The 22,095-nt window shown below is 39.1% G+C and overlaps 1 protein-coding gene across 3 annotated transcripts; it reads right to left on the bottom strand.

Annotated features, from left to right (window-relative positions):
- Nucleotides 1–503: 503 nt before the first annotated feature.
- On the bottom strand, nt 504–21,109 carry LOC102783828 (cell division control protein 42 homolog). 3 transcript variants are annotated; one of them, XM_087835366.1, is made up of 6 exons: nt 21,029–21,109; nt 15,624–15,728; nt 7,612–7,684; nt 5,810–5,919; nt 5,336–5,533; nt 504–3,456 (listed from the first exon to the last, which is right to left on the bottom strand). In XM_087835366.1, the coding sequence occupies exons 2-6, from the start codon at nt 15,726–15,728 to the stop codon at nt 3,367–3,369; spliced, it is 576 nt and encodes a 191-aa protein (XP_087691492.1). In that variant the 5' UTR covers nt 21,029–21,109; the 3' UTR covers nt 504–3,366. The 3 variants fall into 3 exon arrangements, with proteins under 3 accessions (XP_087691492.1, XP_087691493.1, XP_087691494.1); XM_087835367.1 differs by having other exon boundaries at nt 21,020–21,079; XM_087835368.1 differs by lacking the exon at nt 21,029–21,109 and adding an exon at nt 20,891–21,009.
- Nucleotides 21,110–22,095: the final 986 nt, after the last annotated feature.

Below are 22,095 nucleotides of genomic sequence, written 5' to 3'. Positions count from 1 at the left end.
CGTCAAACAGAAAACTGATTAAACAGAAGTGTGAGACGGTCGAGAATTTACGCCAGTGTCCTGTTATATTTTAGATAGCAAGGAGCAGACGGCCGAGTTTATTAAACTCCACCGAGACAGCAGTGACGCAAATCTGAAGGCTAGACCGTCCCATTTCACAGCCTCGCACTTCCGGCCTTCTCGGTCTTTGAAGGACCCGGCCCACGTAGACCGTGAAGGCCGGGTCCTCCGAAGGATGCAGCCGACGTTTTGGGACACAGCTGTTGTTTGTTTAAAAAAAACCAAACAAACAAACAACGGCAAAAGATTATACATTCAGATTATTAAGACTATTTAAAAAGAACAACTACAAATCCTCCGTCTAATTTTGAAACATTTATACTTTCATCCATGAAGAGGCAGTCTGATTTCAAATGAACAAATTAAAAAGATCCTGGCAATCACAGGGATAAAAAAAGCAGTTTTCTAATTTAAACAAATAAAGTCCAAGTGAAAAAAAACCATTCAAGTACTGGTTTTATTATTTCCAAACACCCACCACTTCCAACATTCATCTTTTAAAACATCTTTAATTCTTGCTTCGGCTCTCATGTTTCTCTCCTGCCATTAGAAGCTCGTTATCACTTCGCAATACTCGAACCAGCTGTTGGCACTCAACCGTCAAGTGTCAGTAAAAACGTCTAAAGAGAAAAGGAATTAAAATTCCAGAAACACCCAGTTAAAAAAAATCACCAGGAAACAATAAAGAAAAAAATCTATATAATACTTATAATCATCCATACATAATCAGAATAAACCATCATCAACCATAGAAAAGAAACAGAGGAGGGAAAGTGGAATTTCAGTTTGTTTGAGTGGGAAATGATTTCAGTTTAAAGGTTTCAAATGTGTTACTGACTCCTGATCAGTGTCAGAGAACTTTAATATCTCACCAGTTAAACCGCCTTAAACCATCCTCAGATCAGAGGTTTGTTGATTGTAGCTTTAACTAACTTTATGAAAGATGAATAAAAACAAGCAGCACCGACTCTTTCAGTCCAAGTTTGCTGTCAGAGCAGCAGATTTCAATAAATGACTGGGAAAATTCAGTCTCTGAGGAGGGTTTTTTCCTAAAGGTCAGCGCAGCACTTCCTTATTTAAAGGTAGTAACATTAAAATGAAATATAAAAACTGTGACGCCGCTAGAAGATGAACGAAGGTAGAACTGATGTCTTTAAAAGACCCAACTTTAACTTCTCAAACACTGATCAGTCTGATTTTAGCCAATGAAATGACACACAGAATCCTTTAAACCAGCCTAATCCCCTTTAAGGCCTCCAGGAGGAGCCAACGAGCCACCGGAGAACCACCTCGGCTGGAGCAGCGAAGCAGGAGTGGACAAAACAAGAGGAGGTCACACGTGGGCCGTTTGTCTGTGTCGACTTTAACAGTTTAATAAGGTGGAAAACATTTAAGAAACTAAAAAAAAAGGCGCGTCTCACAGTTTCCACACAGTGACTCGTTCTAAAGGGACATTTCACCCAATCTTTATCAATATCTCTACTAATGTTTACAGTTAAAGTTATTGTTAGGAGTTATATGTTGTGTGCAGTTGCATGCAAATTCTTGCAAAACATTCACGTTTCTGCGGTCAGGTGGTAACATTTGTCCTGTTACCAGATGGAACTTGAGAAATCTCAGACAATTCAAGACTTAAAGAGTCTGAATATTATTTTTGTTACTTTGGATGCATCCACACGAGAACATCGAGTTTCTAACTCGTCTCAGCTACAGATTGAGGCACTGTTAGCTACTGTGCACACCAATGCATGTGTTGTCCTGTAACGTGCAGCTTCTGCCCAGTTAGTAAATGTTTAGTCTCAGTTATTCTTTTTGACACGGATGAAGTCAAGTTAGAGAACTCGCAGCTACAGCACGCCGAGGCTCCTAAACTGAAGGCTACTGGAGCTGCAGCGTTAGCAGCGTTGCCTCACAGCAGGAAGGTTCGTGTTTGAATCCCCTGGTCGGTTTGCAGGCGTGACTTCACTCCAGCGTGTTGGGTTAAACGCTCATTCTTTCAGTGTTTGGAGGAAACAGCTAAGTTTTGTTTTTTTACTGCCCAAAGGTGTCGGCTAGATGATACAAGAGTGCTGAAAATGTTTGTTGATGCTCTTCTTGTTGCTTTTTTGAAACCAGTGATTGAATAAAACAACAATGCTGACTTTCTTATGATCAACACTTTTGATTACATTTAAATCTACAGTTTAAGCAGCGGTCGATGGGTTTATCTACTTTAGGATTCATCTGACCTTATGTTGGGATCAAACTACAGCTGCTTGGAAAGATTTCCTGCTTTCTTTAAAAGGACTTTCTTGAATTGTATTGTGGATACATTAAGAGCAAACGAGCTCCTTTACCTCAAGTTTCACAGGATTTTTCGCCACAGGATGAGAATGTCAACAAAGGCTTTCTAGAAGCAAACACAGCCACTCAGCAGCTACGCTGAAACACCTCTGGACAATTATTTTAAAGCACTACCTTAAATACTTTTAACTTGTGACCAGGACATCAAAACTGCACTTACAGAAGCAACAGTCAAAAGGCTTTTTTCTCCTGTAGGTTATTATTTTTTGTATTTGTAGATTTTCTGAGTGCCACGTGTCACAACTGCATACGATTTTTTGGTTTAAAGGTTAAAAATAAAAAATGAAAATCTGTAAACAGAGTTAATCTTTATGCTAACAAAAGAAAAGGGAAAAATACTGCTCAAGTTTTTTCGTTTTAACGTGGAAAAGTTAACAAATTAAAAAAAGCTATTGTTGAGATCAACAGTGTAGCGCCCGTCACTGCTACTGTACACCACAACCGCTCAAACTCTATGATTACCAAATTATTTCAAGACTATGAAATCAACAGCAGATCATCAAGTGTCACAAATATAAAGCAGCAGTTTACTGACCCGACACATTGTTCCCAACATTTATTCAGATATTTTATACAGTTCCTTGTAGATTTTTTCAATGATTTTAAAAGTTTTTGTTAAGTTTCCGCTGCAAACGTGACTCCATCCATAGTTTGTATCTTCAAGGCATCTGAGGTTTAAACTACTATTGCTCAATCTGCTTCCTGCGATTATTAAAACCCTGTTTCCAGGTTAGCGAAGAGTGTTGCTCAAACATGTTAGTCATGTTACGGCGATGAAAACAAAGCGCCTATCCGTTCTAACACCACACCCACGTTAAGTCACTATGGCTGAAGGCACTGTTTAAATGCGTCTACCCTCCCCCCCTCAGTTCCCATCTGGGTTAATAATCTCCTCCTGGTCCACCTCCACCTTCTCCTATCCTCCTCCTCCTCCTCTTCTTCTTCTTCTTCTTGTTGTGGCGTCTACAACAGAACGCAGCGCTTTTTGGGTTTGGTGTCCGGAGGCTCCAGAGCTGCCAGGATGGCCTCGTCAAACACGTTCTTCAGTCCCCTCTAAATAAACAAAAAAGACCAATTACTAAATAAATAAACAATAATTAATAAAAAAAAAAAAAAAAAACAAATTCAAAAATTTAACTCACATTTAAAAAGAAAGAAAATTCTACAAAGGAAACTAGAAATGAAAATAGATGACGTCGCCATCCTTTCAGACCGAGGAGGAGCTCTGCCACAGATCTCTGCGTGCCTCAAATCTACTCGCAATAAAACAAAGTAAAATAACAAATACTTTTTTCTAATGAAGGGAGCTCCTGTCCTCTCGCTGAATGTGCTGGGGAGGCGGTTTCTGTCTAGCTCTACCAAAAAAATACATAAAAATAAATAAAAGAATTTGACTAAATAACATGACCGTATGTAGAATAAGTAGATTAACACGTAGGAGGAAAGTCTTCTGTTTTTAACCCTTTAAGACCTACCATAGAACCAAGTCCGCCAGAGCTTATATTATATTTTTACATGCTGTGGAGCCATTTTTGGGAGCATTTCAAGTTGATATACATCAATACAACCATTACAGCCTAAATTTTAATAATATGTCTGCATTAAGTGCATAGTAATTACATAAATTGCAAAAAAGTGCAATAAACTACAAAAAAATTGAAAATCGTTTTTGTTTTTTTTACATATATTTCTAGTTAGAGAAATTTAAGAGGCTTATCCCTCAAAACTGTAAATACAAAAAAGTTGCACAAAATAGTTTCCCAAAACAGGAAATTTATTTTGAGTGTCTTCATAGTTTTATTTTTGAAATACACCAATTTTTATACACTGCAGGAAAAACGAAAATAAATATTATAATGCAAATTTGCAAAAAAGCAGCATATGCATCAAAATAAACTATTTCCAGCAGTGCAATATGAGTCCTAAGCATCCCAGAAACCACACAGAAAGTCATAAAGTCAAACATAACTTTTAAAAACACCAGTATAGGCTCATGAGGCCCTGATGGTAAAAAGCTACATTTCCGCAAAATGACGTCACTTCCGGTTTCGGGCAGGTCATGGCAGACATGCGATAGTTCGCGCTGACGTCTATTCCAACATAGGAAGTGTTATGAACAGCTGATCGGATCGGCAAAGCCTGTTTCTGGAATATTATGTTTTTGTTGCTGCAAGTGCTTTTTATGCAGTTTTTGCAAAGTTATATGTGGAAGGAAACTGTGACCGAGGACAAGCTGATGGCATAAGATGTAAGTACAACTCCTCCGGTTTCATATGCAAAACAAATTATTGCGCTAGCTCACGTGGTTGCAGAGCTACCGGGATTTAAAAATAGTTACGCAAAATGGAGCGTGCCCGCTCTGACCGGTTTTAAAGGGTTAACTAATCAATTACATTTAAGAAGACTTTTTTTTAAAGCAGGTAAACACTTCCCCCCTCCCCCCCACCGCAGACCATGCAAAAGATTCAGAAGTGAAGTCAAAAGGAAAGTAAACCAAGTCTGATTTACTTTTAATGAAAAAACAAACAAACAAGACTTCTGGTTGTATAGACGTCTACAGAAATACGATCTTTTGCTCCCTTCCCTCCTCTATGATCTCAGTAAACACTTTCTTGATAACTTTTTTGGTTCAAACACTAGTTTCAGTTCCTATTTAATGCTCACAGGTAATTGTCTGATGATGATTTATTTTTAAAAGTGCTTTTTAAAAGCTGATTAGCAGTTGTAACCAGAATCATGCCTAGCACACGGAGCCACGTGGAAACGAGCTGATGTTTCCAGTTTCACAGCTGGACGCAGACAGTTCTGTAGCTACACGTCGCCACGCTTATTAGACTTAACTGTGAAACTTCCTTTGACCTCATCAGACCTGAGCTCACATGGATGCTAAAGGCCTGTTTCTCCCGCCTCAGGCGACTACTTCTCTCCGTACCTGCGTCAGAGCCGAACACTCCACGTATTTGACGGCCTTCAGCTCACGAGCCAGTTTTTCTCCGCTCTCACAGCTCAGGGCTCGCTGTTTGTTCTTGGCCAGCTTCTCCAGGGTGTTGCTGTCGTCTCTGAGATCCACCTGAGTCCCCACCAGCAGGAAGGGCGTCCGTGGGCAGTGGTGTGAAATCTCTGGCACCCACTGTGAAAAGACAAGGTCAAGGTCAGGCTTGATGGACTTTCAATGCAACTCCAACTGACCTGAAGCCTCCTCTGTGTCCTTAAAGTTACACTGTGAACACATTTAGATCTAAAACCAAGCTGATGGTGTTCTCAATTAATTTTTACTGAGAAGACAATAACTTGTCATAGTGAATAATCTGGTTTACAGATTATTCTGACAGCCTTGTTTAAAAAGGTGAAAGGTACATGTGTCAATCTTAATCTAGAAACAAAAAACACAGAGAGCTAAACAAACCTTCTCTCTGACGTTCTCGAAGGATGAAGGTGATACAACAGAGAAACAAACGAGGAAGACGTCAGTCTGAGGGTAGCTGAGGGGTCGCAGTCTGTCGTAATCCTCCTGACCTGCAGGGGGAGCCACAAGATGACAAAATTAAGCTAATAGAGATAAAAAACAAAACAAAGCTTCAGGTCCAGTTGAGGTGGGCTCCAGAACTGAGTCAATGCCCATATTAAAGTGTCCAACTTTGGACCACATGAACATGCGCAGCGAGCTACAAAACAAAAGCCCTCCACCCTCTTCACCATAGCGACGCAGCGGGGATTTTCATTTAAACATATGGATACTGTAAAGGTTTAATCTTAGGAGTGTGGCTTGTTTATTTGACAGGTAAATGTGGAGCAGATCGCAGTCCGCTCGGTCTCACCTTCACCAGCTAACATCTCACACTACCAAAAACTCTCTGACTTCCTGTTTTACCAAAAGCGGTGGTGAGATGTAGCCAAAAATTAAGATTTCATGATGCATTTTCCCCCCCAGGAAGTTTTCATCATCTTTTTGATAGAAGAGGGTTAGCACATTGACTTCGTTTTATTTTTAGGTTTTGTAGTGCTTTTAACTAGGGCTGGGTTTTTATAATCGATGTATCGATTAAAATCGATTCTGGCTTGGATAACGTAAAATTGATTCATTAAAATCCTGAATCGATTTTTTAATATAAATTTATTTTGCCCGAAATGTCAGAATCTCTGGTGAAATCTCACAAAATTTCAACAACCACCAAACAGCTAAGACAGTAAATGAGAGCAGGAACACGGATTCTGCACAAAGACTTAAACACACAGCGCAACCGCGGATCAGAATCAGTTAGATGTGACTTTCTCACGGTCGGGGCTGAAAGCCGACAGCTCGCTGATTCTGATCTGTCGGCGGGTCGAGCTTTGTGTTCACGCCCTTTATGCGCCGATTCTAAAGCTGTTAGTTTGATGTCTCTCCAAACGATATTGACCGAACCAGCAGCAAAAGAAGATCCAAACTAGGCTTCACATAAACATCGTCATGAATTCACTCTGACTTTTGCCGTTTTGCTTCGACCACGATGCACAGCTCTCTCTCTCTCTCTTCAAGAACAGTTTCCCGTCTAAAAATCTGTTTTGTTCATTATTCGCTTGCTTGTTACGCACAAGTCTACCGTTGTTTACAGCGCTGTCAGCCGACGTTTTTTTTTCTTTTCATTTTATATACTTCTGAAAAGAAAACCTAATTTCTGCCGTTCAACACTGAACAAATTTAAACTTTTTAAAATTATGCAAAATGCAAAACGCTAAGTGTGTCTCTAATAAAACCGCTGTAACTTCAGAGGCAATGTTCATGTGTTGATTAATGGTTTTCTTTCGTTTTTGATGTACTGCAGAATATTTTATAAAATCCCAGAACAGGAAAATCGCCTTCATGTTTTTCTGTTTTATCTTCAGCTACTTTGACGCAAAGGCATCTGCTGTGACGCTCACACCTTTGATAAAGTCTTGCGTGTGTCAGCTTCCTTTTTATAGATACAAAAATATGTAAATGTACCAATCTGAATTATAATATTTCTGACTGTCAAAATTTTCCAGATTCAAATTGAATTAAATCGAATCGATTCGGGACCTTGTGAATTGGAATTGAATCGATTCTAGAAATCAGTGACGATACCCAGCGCTACTTTTAACTGCACGAAAAAAACCCTTTCTGTAAATATTAGGCAGTCACTGCTCGTGGGAGTGTGTTCGCTGTTCCTACAGTGAATTAACTGAAATGGTTTTAGATTTTTTTACCTGCAGTGTCAAACAGTCCCAGAGTGTACGGTTCTCCACCGATCATCACCGTCACGGCATAGTTGTCGAACACCTGGGGGACAAAGAGGGGAAAAGGTGAGAAAACAGAAGCCGGGTGATATGACAGAGAGAGCAGAAAACAAAAAAAGGAAGTAAAGTGTAGACCGGAAGAAGACTTCTTCAGTTAAATCGTTGAAAAAGGAAATGCTTTCCTAGTGCTTTTGTTTGACAGACGTTCAGCACCGCTGTCATACAAACCAGACAACTCCAGTGTTGAATATGCAAAGTTAAAAATGCTAAAACATGAGCACATGATGCTCCATTAAGCAAATCTTTAACTCATTAAACAGTGGATGAGCGCGTTTCACACCTACAGTTTATTTCCTCCGGTCAGAATCAGTTCACAAGTTTCTAAACGTGTCAACTGAAAAAAAACAATTTATGTTGGGCGGCTAGTTGCTAACCTGTGCACATCTATAGTACCTCATGCTTCACAGAATACAAAGAAATAACCGCACGTGACTACGGGAAGCTCAAACCTTCAACATCTACCTGGTAATTGGGCCTGACTGAGCTCATATCCTGTTCACACCACAAACGAACTGCTGAGTTCATTTGGAACCGCACAGACGTCCTCCAAAGCGTCTCGGTGCGGTTGTTTTGGTCCGCGCTCGAGTGCGATTCTATTTACATCTGCACAAACGAACTGCAACAAGACGGAAAATGAGAAATTGATTTAAACTGACTAAACACCGCAGGCGTTCACCTCCATGAAACCGATCATTTCCAGTGTTGGGAACGTGTGAAGTGGATTTCTTAACATCGTGTGCTGTATCTAAGACAACTGTCTGGATCTGTATGATGTGATTCAAGGCAGTTAATTCTCATAATTGCCATCTTGGCCAGAGAAATCCAACCTACTTGCTGTTCAACCCTTCTTTTTGAGAGGTGCAGCTACTCATCCTGGTGTAAAAGAAATCAGGATTATTGTGAACTGTGAATCATGCAAAGCTACTGCAGTAGGGTCCAATGATACAGATATGGAACTGGAAATGGGTAAAACAGCTGCTCTTTAAATAGTTTGTTTCATACATGATCTTTACTGAATTACATGAAATGATGGAAACTGAATATTGTTTTGTTGTTCAGGTAAGCAGACCTGCTGCGTCTTGGTTCAGTCCTTCCTTTTATTTAATCACAGCCATACCTTCAGGCTGCTGCTGTGTACAATAAAACAGCCCAGTCCCAACATGCCTGCTAACCTTGGCTCGGCGGACGTGCGCTAAAGCAGGGAGTGTTCACGATGATGACCTCATGCAGTATAAAACAAGGTACGGTCACAGTAGCTGACTGGAAATGCTTGTTGCACGACGATCTTCATAGAGACATGTTTCATCAGCGAGTTTCAAGCTGCTCGACTGTTTCACAAAACAATCAGCATCATTTTGAACTATAACTGTAATAATTAACACAATTATTCATTAACTTTTAGTCTCGTCTTGGACTGAAAACCGTTTCAGTCACTTAAAGCAACGAGTCTTCACAAGGAGTTTACTTTAAATACTACTCAGATTGGAAACACTGCAAATAAAATGATTAAACAGGCAGAGCTGATTGACCTGCAGACAGTTGGGTGCACACCACTGGGTGTTTGTGCTCGTGAAGCCCATCTTATTTGGGAGCTGCTGGTCACTGCTGGCCCACGGCCTCCATTGTGTCTGTTTGTGCAGACGGCTGTGAAGCGAGACCCTCGTGACAGCAGACTTGGAGGCATCAGAACAATTGGACGGTAGCCACAGGTCGAGGGAGAAACAGCTAAAGCAGACAGCCAAAAAACACTTTGGTCGCACGCCACCAAAAGCGAATCAGGCGAGATGAGTCAGCAGACAGCTTTTCTGGCACGTAAAACAATTCGGGACCCACCAGAGGTTCTGGTCTTCCAAAGTAAAACGTTTTTGTTTAATTGCTGAAACTTAACAGAAAGTCCAGTCAAATGACCGAGGATAGCAGGAAAATGCACTGACGTCTGGAAAAGTCACAGACTTTTCGCCTTAGTTATATGCAGACAAATCATGATTATGTGCAATCACGCTCAAAGATCCTGAGCCAGTAAGAAATCCCAGTTAACTGTTAACTGGTTTTACAGGATTTGGCATTAACACGATGGTTTACCATCTTTTTTTAACCAGAGAAGCTGCTGCTACAACTGTTCAAAATTTCTTCTACTTGTTTGTTGGTTGTTTATTTTTCTTGCGAGCACAAAGAGGCAGAATTGACCCGACGTTTGATAGACTGATGAAACACTTCAGAGTGTGCGACACACACACGCAGAGAAATGGACAAACAGGGACAGAAGTACTCTTCAGGTCAAGTTTGGACAGAAACACCGAGTAACTGGCGCCTCCACTCAAACATCCACCACACAGACAGAAGAACAGACACAGGTTTGATGGTAAGAGCTTTGGATGGAGCTCAGACTACAGAAGCTGCTGGAAACAGATCACAGCAGACACAGTGGAGAAAAAGCGCTGTGCCGAACTGTGTCCCGACTGTGCTGTTACGATAACTGTATTTATATGCCGTTTCAGTTTCATACAGAGCCAAACAACAGCCTGAAATTAAACAATAAACACACTTCTTGTAAAATGTGACAGGTTTGACATCAGATTCCTGTAAGGCGACTTGTTTGTGAGGAATTACTTCCTGGAGTAGACTTACTCTCTCCTAATTTCTTACTGTGTGGCTTGTTTGTCAGCAGATTGACAGGAAACAATGCAAACACATAATACAGCACCGATGTATAGTTGCTCAACACACACACGCACACACAGAGCAAACATGAAACAGAAAGCGTACAGGAGAATAAAGTCTTGTCTAAAACAAGACATTGCTCAACTGAATGCTGCATGATGACTAGTCTCAAAGATTAGGGTTCATTAAGTACGTTGGTGACATTAATAAGGCGGTGATTAACAACAGGAGAATGCAGGAACAGCATGTTGCACAGGAATAACAACAATGTGACAGTAAGCAATAAAAACAAAATAACACAGCTTTTGCTGAATCATGTTGGAGGTGTGTAAAATCGTATTACTATTCACGGATGATAAAAAATAAGCATAAAAAGTTGCATTTATGAGGAAAGAAAGTAAAATTTTAGAATAAAACTTAGTTCTTGATATCCTTTTTTTAGTATTTCCACTTCTGTCTTGAATAGCACCTTTATTCTGAAAATATTACAGCCTTCCTGTTTTATGTTGGGCAATATCTTAATCAATAACGCAATATAAAAGAAATCTTAAGGTAATTTAATACAACGAATGTTTTACACCTTTATTCTCAAAATATCACAGTAATTATAATCAGTATTTTGATAATAAAGTTACGTCTTTAGTACTTATATAAAGGTTTTCCTACATGTAGCACTAATAAGGAAAAAAGAGCTCTATGCTAACAGCAAAGAGCTACTATGCCAGTGTTTTCATTAGTAGGAAGCCACAGACGAGCTGAAAACTACAAACAGCTAAGATATGTTTTTACATAATTTTTTTCAGTGGGTAATAAAAGTGCTCAAACAAGACTGAGAAAACAAAGAAGAGCAGACAGAAAGAAAACAGTCCAGTCTCGGCAAACCGAGGTGGTCGTGTGATGCCCTCACTTCTACTCTTGTTGACTGAGTTTAAGAAGAAGCAGAGCGCATTTTTAAATATGAAAGGGAAAGCTCATATGCACTGAAAAATAATGGAATAACAACAATGTGGCATTTAAACAACGCATTTGAAATAAAGTAGATAAACAAATAATAGATAAATACTGACATGACTATTCCTGCATATACGAGGTACGCCAAACATACAGCCCGGGGAAGAGCGAGCCTATTAAAGCAGCGATCCCCAACCCCTGAGCCACGGACCGTAAGGCTCTGTGAGACGTTTGGTACCCATTGGTCCCATTGGTCTTTTAAATGCATTAAAGTTTAAAGTACTTTCTGATCTTGATAAGGTTTTGGAATCATAAAGAGGTAAAATGGCAAATACTACTGTTGTTTAAGCTGCAAAACAGTCTAGATGTGAAGGTTGTGCTTTTATACTACAACAATAATCAGTAACAGCCGTAGTAATACTGGAAAAAAGTGCATTTTTTTAACTTAAGTGTTCTTGTTTTAGTAATTGGTGGCCGCCAAAAATCGTAATAAAAATTCAAACAGAATTGGTTGCACAACATTTGTACTGAAGAGTTAAAAATAGTGGAGTGGAAGCGAGGTGAGTGAGATGGACGGTCTGACAGGAAGAGAAAGATAAAAGTTGAGTCAGCACTGTTGCTTCTGCAATTCTCAAACAGTGCTGACTGCTGACAGACCAAGCAGTGGCACCAACAGAAAACAGAAGACAATTACTCATCAGTTTGCAGTCCCTACTCACAGACCCTACCCATCATCAATTAGGAGGCATTTCAGATATTTCTAGCAGGGCTGCAGAGCCTGTCGACGCTCAGCAAGCCGCTTTCTGACGGCAACAAACCACAGAGTCAGAGAACGCAGGATCAGCTGAGCTGAGGCGCACATGGACCACATTTGCGTCACGCTGCAGAGCTTCTTCCTCATCGTGCTGCTGCAGCGTGACGCAACACTTTTGAATAGTCACGAATCAAACAGGATGTCAGGAGACGAGCACACATTTCTAACCCTGCAGGTACAGACATTAAAACCACCGACTGCACGCACCAAAAACGACACAAACGTGTATGAGAATCAGAACAAACAGCGAGCGCTAGAAAGTTTACCACTTCAGGAAATGATGTGCAAAACTCTTGAAGGTGTGAAAAATAACTTTTTACCAAAATATCATCCAGGTTCATGCTTGAGTGCAAAAGGGTGCTGCTATTAAAAGAGGGCAGCTTAATGAATGCAGGGGCTTGGACCCAGTAGCAGGGTTTATAAGTCATCATTTAACAAGCGTATTATAATAACTTTTAAGCCCTTCATTTTTATATGCAACATTTAACTTGTAGCATTTTCTGTGTGTGAACTGTCACAACCTCTCTCTGCCTAACAGAGAAGTTGTAGCTCAGGAGGTCAGGAGCGGTTCATCCGTAATCGCAAAGTTGCTGGTTGGATCTGCAAAGCGTTCATTGGAGTAGTAGTGTGTGTGTCTGGTGGATAGAAAGCACTAAAGTATAAACAATAAGTGTTTGTATGAAAGGGCCATGTCGTATAAACAGAGCTGAAAAGCACTACATAAGAACCAGTTACCATTTATCAAGATGTCAGCTTAAATCTAAGGTGGAGCTTAATCAATATTTGGCTCTGTTAGCTCAGCAGTACGAGAAGACCTCGAAGTGTAACGCAGGGTCTCCTTTTCTAACATTTCTCACTCTCTATCAAGAACATTTAGTTTTTTTCATCGTGTTATTATAGGTATAAAGAAAAGTCCAACTTGATCATGTGTCAACCTTGAAAACTGTAACATCAGCACAAATTTAATTTAGGAACCATTTTTCAATAAAGATTAGAGGAAAGTGGGTCAACCAAGTTATTCCATGTAAAAATGTTTGATGACCATTATGGTTTAAATCTATATTGAGAAAAAATATTCCATGAAAGACAACAGACCTTATATCACCTTTGGGCTTTTGGAGCCTTGACCTGACTTTTAAAAAATAATTGAAAAAAAGCACTATGCTGCTGAAAACTGAAAAATAGATATTTGCAAAACTCTGCCTAAATATGTATTTTACCTGGTTAATGTGTGTGGGGGGGCGTGGTCTGCAGCACCGGTGCAGGGGAGGCGGACGTACCTGAGCGGAACACACAATCACGCCTCGCCACCTTAACGTCTGTGCTGTTGTGTTGTTGTTGGTCTGTGTCGGGCTGTGAGCTGAAACGCTACAGCCGGCAGTATGCGTACAGCAACCGTGTGTGAAAAGTGGTCAATAAAGAGATGCTGAAAAGCGTGTTCATGCAAACATCGTCAGGTCTGCCGTGATATGTTTACAATGGGACTTCTGCTCCTGAACCTCTGCGCACAGCGTCTGCAAATTAGGGCTGTACGAAGTCACTTTCATCTTTACGCAGGACTGTAAGCTGTCATCTGTGAGGCGTGAGCGGTGTTTGTTTTTAACATAGTTCGCGGTGGAGAACAGCTGCTGACATAATGTGGATCCGAAGATCCATATTTGGCCTTCCTGGGGTTAAAAGTCTCGATAAAAGCACGGCATTTCAGCGGGTATACCGGCTTCCGCGAGTGTGATGCTTATTTGAGCGATGAAAAAATAATAAAATATAATTTTATTTTTATATTTCAAAATCACAATAATCTTCCAATTTAGAACTACAAGTTAAAAAAAGAACTAACATAAATAAAATACACTTCAGCTAAAAACTTCTAATTTATTTTCCCAAACCACGCAGAGCCGCAGTATAAGGACTAAAGAGCCGCAGGTCGCCGACCCCTGGTTTAAGATATTTGAGAAAAATATGTGATGTAATTTCAAGGTGCTGCTGACTGAAAGAGTTATAATAACACTAGAAATGTTATTAGAAAACACTGGATATATCTGGAGACCAAACGTCACGTCTCATACAAACTTTGCCTACTATAAATGAACACAGTGAGACCAAATGCAAAAAGCTTTGTTTCAGTTTGAGTGTCTGAAAAGGTGTTTTATTGTTCCTTGAATCCACCTCACCTCTGCTTGAATGGCACGTGCATAGTTGATGCACTGTAATATAATAACTCTGAGGGCAAAGCTTGTGTGAGCACAGAAAATTTAAAGGGACATGGATGTGTGTATGATTGGTCTAGGTAAACTAAAGGAGACGGGTCTTTAACTTATCTGATGAAATTTCACATATTTTTGTATCATTTATGACCATTTGTTGACCAAACTTAGTCATAGCGTTCCACAGGGTTCTGTGCTAGGACCAATATTTTTCTCATTATACATGTTTTCTATGTCACAGAAAACTTGCACATATTTTGATTTCTTTGACAATGACACACAATTAGATTAGGAAACACATAAATTAGTAAACTACAGGCTTGTCTCAAACAATTAAATTCCTGGATGACCTGTAATTTTCTACTTCTACATTCAGACATATTTACACATAGAAAGCTTTGAAATGACTACTGAAGTCTGTTGATTTTATATATAAAAAAGACACATATTTATATGTGCTTCACATTAAGAAAGTTTCACATCACTAATTTGCCAATGCACTTCTTCTACAACTTCTCAACCACTACATGATGTTTTGCTGTGGAACACTCCTAACAGACCTAGAGAAGTGAGAGTTACTGCTGCAGCACGCTTCGTTTTGAATTTATCTGCGCAAAATATTTGAAATGTTACAGTTACAAGCAAGACGTTTGCTTATATATCGTTTCACACAGCATAATGAAAATAAAGGATGAACAAACAGCCTGACTACAATGACTTGATTCAGACTTGTTATTGATCAAAGTAAAGTTCATCCTGTTTTGTTATTAAAATGATACACGCAGTACATGCAATACGTTTATGTACAAATAAATGAAATGTAATCTTCTTTGAAGGTGATGTGTGTTAACGCATCAGAAGCCATTAAAAAAATATTTCAGTATAAAATATAATAGTCATAAATGACCCATCTTGGTCCTTTCAGTTCTTAAAAGACTCCAGAGTTTTACTACAGTGTACTCCTACCAAGTTTTGGTACTCATTCCCATCTTTTAGAAATAAAAGTGAAGCTGAAATATGAGTGACACTCTCTCACTGAACTGGAAAGGTATGTGCATGCTGTAAATACAGTGGCGTCGATACTGACGATACTTTCTTCAGAAACCTGTTTATGTAACCTACATACAGCAGTTACCCATCTATGAGTATCACTCCACAGGACAGACCTGCACACTGGGTGTTACAAGGGATAAAGTGGCCCGTGCTGCTGCTGTGCGTCAGCTCACTGTCATTTCAAGTATTATTACTTTGGGGAAGTGAAAAAGTTAATCGTGTTATTTGAGACTACTCACCGTAGGAACGTATTCAGAGGGAAACTTGTTCGTTGTGTATGAGATGAGCAGGCATGTCTTTCCCACTGCACCGTCACCCACCACCACACACTTTATAGTTTGCATCTGAGGAGGAGAAAAGTAGAAAACCTTCTTATTAAAACAAACAATCTCCGTCTGTGTGTTTGTTTCTTTATCCCTGAACTGATCCTAAAACCACAAGGAGCCAAACCTGGCACACAGGTACACCTTAGAGGTGTTCTTATGTATGTCATATATTTAAACATCATGTTGCCTAGTAACCACCTACCAATGGGCTGATATGGCTCATTTATCGCATTTTTGCACCTTACAGAACCTTATAAAAATCACCATATCATTTTTATTTCACACAAAATTTTATTTTTATCCACAAAATTGAACTGTGCACCTATATAATGCACCTACAACACCTTATGAAAACACCTTCTTGTTTTAATTTCATGATACAAACACCACATTTAAATCCACAAAAGTTAGCATAGTAGCATAGTGAGCATATGCTGGTTAAGAAAAAAGGACATATCAGTAACAAAGTGTACAACATAGGAAGTGAGGTCTCTGGAAGACTGCTGGAATGACAAAATAAGCCCCTGACAGACCTTAATCAGGTGTTTGTCCATAATGAAAGTAATTATATATGTTATACATAATGGAAATCACCTGATGAATGTTGCCTTTAAGACAAAAGCAACTTTTTGAGACAATCCTTCCCAAGTCTAAAAGGATCTATGAGAATAATGTAAGGTTTAATCTACTTGAATCACTGAGAATGAAAGTATTAATAGGCTGTAGTTGTACTTCAGTCATTATCAAACTGAGCATCCGGTGCAACTGCTACATTTCAGGGGCTTTCCATAAGCGAGGTGATGCCCTGCTCTTGATTCTGTAACTCCCAACAATATTTCATGTGCAGAAGGGTAACCATGGCAACATAACTGTATACAAACAAGCCTTGACAATATGAGACAAAAGATTTAAGTCATTGCAGTCGATGCTTACGACACAATTCCCAGTTACTTTTATTTAAGTTTTAGTGCAAGCAGACGCAGCTGCTCTGTAACAGGTTGATTTTATACAGAAGCAAATAAATGTGAGAAAACGACTTCTCCAACCACCCTCATAATCAAATGATTTTCATCTACATGTGATTTCCACACAACTTTAGTATATCAAATGAAGTCATGTATAAATTTTAGCTTCATACTGTGAGTGTTTTCCAAGTTGCAGGCCCTCAAAGTAGACAACGGGCTAAATTTTGTGTCATTTCATCTGTATTATTTTTTCACCTTATCTTCAGGGCTAAAAAACACATTTAGGTGTTGTTAAAAACATCACTCAAATCAATCAAGTGTCCAAATCTAATGCCAAAATTTTGTTTGAGAATTGTTTTCCAACTTTGAGCATCAGTTTAAAGGGAAAAATTACCAGCAAAATCTCACACAGTAATGCCAGTAGGCTTTGTTACACTGGCTCTTTGGTCTGTTTTCTTATAACTCCCCTGGACAAAACCTACATGCATTTCTGGACAGCTTTAAGGGTCATATTAACATGCAAGATTTTCTATGTAGTTATGTTTTGATACTATGCTCAACTTGCCACTGTGTTGTGTCAAGTAAGAGGGCGAAGCATTAACTAATTTACTATGTATAGATGCTTATGGGTGATCAAAATGTAGATTAAATTACTTTTCCAAACACCTGCTCAGTTGCATGTTTAAGAATTATTAAATGGTTTTTATGCCCTTTTTTCCCTGCCTGTTTGGATCAGGTGATATGAAAATGCGGAGTCAGTATGAGACTGGCTGATGGAAACACTGCCTGGTCTGTAGCGCGATGTTTACTACACAATGACTAGAGAACCTGTGACCTCTCTGATGCCGAGCAGCTCTCATACCCACTCTGCGGCTTCATTAAGAAGGACAATGGTTAGAGGGCTATGGCCTGCCACTTCATCACTGGCTCTTTGTTTGGGTAAATTGGCAGTGCCAGAATTCAGCTGAACTCTGATGAGTCAGAAACAAGGTGGCCAGTCATTTGCAGGCACGATGACACCAGTTATTCATTCGTCAGCAAAATATAGTTTTGGGAAATTAGCACTAGCTGAGTCTTTTCAATGCCCCTTTCTACCCCAGTTGCATCCAGATAATTTTATTACAGGGCTCATTTCTAAAACCCTAAGCATTTTAGCTTAGGGGTGGGCTGTAGCTCAGGCGGTAGAGCAGGTCATCTACTGATCAGAAGATTGGTGGTTTGATTACTGGCTTCCCCCTAGTCTACATGCCAAATATCCTTGGGCAAGATACTAACCGATGCATCCATTGGAGTGTGAATGTGCATGAATCTTAGATAGGCACTAACAGCTTAGAAAAGGTGCTTGTGTGAATGGGTGTGACTGGCCGAATGAATTTGTTGTAGAAAGCTCTTTGAGTGCTCAGATAGAGTAGAAATGCGCTATATAAGAACGAGTCCATTTACCATTTAGCAGAGTTCAGTTTGATCACAAGTGGGACTACAAAGACCAGTGAAAGATAATGTACAAGTAATAGTTAGTATTCTATATATGTTGAAGGACATTCTCAAATCGTCTAAATACTAAACTACTACTCAGTTTGCCTTAAGATGCAACTACTACAACTTTCATAGCTCAGTTTTCTTGGTTGCCTGAATTGCTGTCCTTATTCAAGACTAGTGAAATACTTATTGTTGAAATATGTTAGTTTAAAAGACTTGCTGTTAGACTGAACTGCTGTATTCTTGTCAGTTTACTTTGCTTTTATGGGAAAACAGAAAATATGTTTTTATAGAAAAATAAAAAAATTTTATGTCTGAAGAAAACTTCAATTACACTTGAAGCCGACTCCAAAAATTAGCCAAATTCATTAGCTAACATCTTGTCAATTATGAGTCATTTGCCAATAACTGCAGTTTAACACTTAGATCCACCCATCACCTGTAATGCAGTGTTTCAACACACCAAGATGGTAAACGCAAGCCTGGGACGGGACTTTTACTAGAGTAGTCACGACAGCTATGTCTTTTATCCATCTGTACTGTAATAATGGTTGTGGCTGGCCGACACATTTCTACTACTGTTTGTGAGTAAAAATATTTTGTTTTCATACTATTTGGTATTTGAATAATATCAACATTAGCAATACATCAGAAATAAAGCAATGGACTTGTGTTAAATATTTTGGAATATTTAAAATTTTTACCCCTGATTCATCACAAAGGTTCTGGATGGCGCTCATTTGTAGTGAGTGTAGGCCATCGACCCGCTGTTTACTACAGCTTTTAAAATGCCGGCTGTAAAGCGTCCACATCTATTTACTCAGGAGGAGGTTGTAAAGCTTTGTGAAAGTAGTCCAATATGAGTCGATGAGTCAGTGAATCTCACTTCTGACCAATGACAGCTATACTGAGGTGAGATTAACCTTTCTGCCGGTAAGCACTCCTGCGTTTGCCAGTGTTACCTGGTATTACTGAAAGCTTCTTTAAAATGGATCAGTTGTCAGACTCTAACACTAAGCAAATAGCCTCTCATACCATTTAAGAACATAATCAAGTTGTTTATCAGAGGAAAAGTGTTATTTTTTACACACTCAAGCCATTAGCTGACATAATATTAGCCTATATCCGGTAGTTGTTATAGGCGGCTCATTGTCAGCTGCCCAGAGATGGGACAGTTGGATGTGTGATCTGCTGACAATGCAATCATATAAATATGCCTGTCGACATACACATTCCTATGCTAGAGCCCTGACTTGAGTAAAGGAGATCAGGCTTTAGGTGAAGAGGATGAGATGGAGATAGGAGAGGAGAGAGCGTTAGTGGAGGGTGTAGAAGAAGGAGGGGAGGCTGAGAAATTTATCATAATTGACACTTCATAGTAATACTCAGGAATCTGGAACGTGCTAATAGAAATACAGTGGGATACAGAGAGTTATACATCTATTATATAATTTGGAACTCCCCCACTTAAAGTCACTTCTGACTCTAAAAATAAAATTACATTAAAAATAACACAGCAGGAGCCAAAACAGCAACCAAGCAGAATGCAAAATTAATGATGCTGTCTTTTCTATACTGTCTATGGAAACAACAGACAGACAACAGCACCTGACATTGATAAATTTTATCATTTGTGCAGATAATTAGTCAACGCATCCCATAACAATACTAACAACTGGAGTTCACCAACTCAAATGAACGTGAGCAAGAATAAACCATGTAGATAATGGTTTATTTATGCTAGAAAACAAAATACTAGTATAGCTTTATATCCTACATATCTTTCCATCCCGTTCCCTCACCCGGCTGCAGCAGATGCAGAGTTTTTTCCTTCCCTATGTGGCCAAAGGGTTGCTCATAGGGGGTCATCTGATTGTTGGGATTTTCTCCGTATTCTCTGTATTATTGTAGGGGCTTTACCTTACAATATAAAGCGCCTTGAGGCAACTGTGTGATTTAATGCTATATAAAAAAATTGGAACCTAATCGAATCGCCTTTAAAAGCTAAAATATCCAAAAAATTTAAAATGGTAACTTCAAGAAAAGCATAGTGTTTATAAGTTTTATATAAGACACTTTCAACTTTCGTTGTCAAATTTAAGATAGATTTTGTATGAGGTACTACCAACAGCAGTTTAATAACACCGACTTGTCAAATAGAAAAGTCAACAGAACCCTGAGCAAACACCGACAACTTCAACTTATTTATGGCAACTTTTTCAGCTGTAAATGGTTAAAAATCCATTCAAGTGTTGCTGCTTTTCACTCACTTCCGCATGTGAAGCTGTGCCACTTACTTACAGTAAGATTTTAATCGCGGGCCTGCTACTTGTACAGTAACTGAGTACAGATTTTTTTTCCCTTATGTTTTAAGGCCTAACGTCGCTACCTGCTGACAGTTTTTTCACGGAAATAATCTGCTAAAAGTTTATCATTAAAAGTTCTTCTTCGAAGCTCGCTAACTGAGGCTAAGCTAACCTAAAGTTACATCCGCCCAGACCCCCACCCACAGCAAAATAACCTGCTTAAAAGTATTTTAACATAAAGATAATGACAAAAACAAACTTAAAAGACGCGTGTGTGAACTTTATAAATAAGAGGGTTAAACGTTGTAGTTTACCTCCCAAATATATATATATATAAAAAAAAAAGATCGTACCGGTAACTTTGGGCAGAGATTTAACGGCGAAGCTAGCTTAAAGTTAGCTCAAGGAAATCATTTGTTTTGACAACTACCGTATAGGAGAGTGAGCTGTCAGCTCACTAACAGCCAGTTTTAACTCCGGAAAGATGAGCCCAACACCTCCCGGTGATTTTTGTGGATATTTCAGTATATACCACCGATAAATCGTTAACGTCACTTACAGCGCCTACCTTTTCAAGCCACAGCCGCTGGACTTGCTATAATGCGGTGCTGCGTTCAGGTGCTTCCTGTAAACTACCCCTCCTCACCCGAGGCGGAAGGCGGAACTGTGACCCATGTTATATTCAAGTTCCTCTGTTTTTATTACTTTTCATGTATAAAAGCGTTTGTTAATTGTAACTCGTTTTAATTTAGTTAACATCACAAAAATATATAAATTAAAAGTTATGGTACATGAGTTTTTATTCATTATTTATTTAGTTTTTATTTCCGGTTTTAATTTTTAAAAAATCAAGCTTTGTGTGGAAGATATGTGAGAATTTTTATGGCTTAAAAATCACCACTTTCCTGTACTTAAACCAATCACTGTAAAATACAATCTTTATTAATCTTTCAGTCTTTCTTTTATTAGTCTTTTATTCTGTAATTGGTTTAAAACAACACGGCCACAAGTAACAGGTAATGTATTCATTATTTAAAAAAAATAACACTGCATTACATTATAGTTACATTACAGTGCAGGTGTAATGTAAATTCTTGTGCAATCAGGCAGGCACTCAAAGGTCTGCTCGCGCCCGGTTATGAAATTTACATCACTGAGAAATTTTGCATCTGTAAGAAATGCTAATTTTATATTTTTTAATTTTCTATTTTTTTTAATTTTTCTCAGAAAAATAGAAAAATTAGCTTAACATGATCGAACACCCAGTCAGGCCTTCACCTGTCCAAGCCTATGACAGCAGCAGATTATATTCAAGGCCTTATGTCCTATTCATGCTCACCACATTGGTGGCTTTGCGCACTGACATCGTCACAGCTTGGAAACATTTATACTCCCAGTGAGAGCAGGAGTAAAGATTTTTAAAGTTTATTCGTTTCAAACTGTTGCAACATCTCTTTCATTAACATTGCAGTTAATGCCAACACGATCATAAACTTGTGTCTTTAATTTGGCTGTCGCAGCAGGGGCACTTGCTAAAATGATAGGAAACCTGGGAGGCCTGCGGATGTGACGTCACTTCGTCGAACGACGTAGTTCTCCCTGCAACAACCAGGTGTAAATAGGTTCTTATATTCA

Source organism: Neolamprologus brichardi, chromosome 22 (genome assembly GCF_056152115.1).
Source record: "Neolamprologus brichardi isolate AB-2024 chromosome 22, ASM5615211v1, whole genome shotgun sequence".
Taxonomy (NCBI): Eukaryota; Metazoa; Chordata; class Actinopteri; order Cichliformes; family Cichlidae; genus Neolamprologus; species Neolamprologus brichardi.
Note: the sequence above shows the minus strand (reverse complement) of the source record. Positions and strands in the feature narration are given on the sequence as shown.

Bases quoted from the DNA above. Each gene is read 5' to 3' on its own strand.
- LOC102783828 (XM_087835366.1), bottom strand. From the start codon at position 15,728: ATGCAAACTATAAAGTGTGTGGTGGTGGGTGACGGTGCAGTGGGAAAG. The intron at 7,685-15,623 runs GTGAGTAGTCTC...TTTGTCCCCCAG, and splicing joins CCTCTGAATACGTTCCTACG to GTGTTCGACAACTATGCCGT. The intron at 5,920-7,611 runs GTAAAAAAATCT...CTCCCCCTGCAG, and splicing joins GGGACTGTTTGACACTGCAG to GTCAGGAGGATTACGACAGA.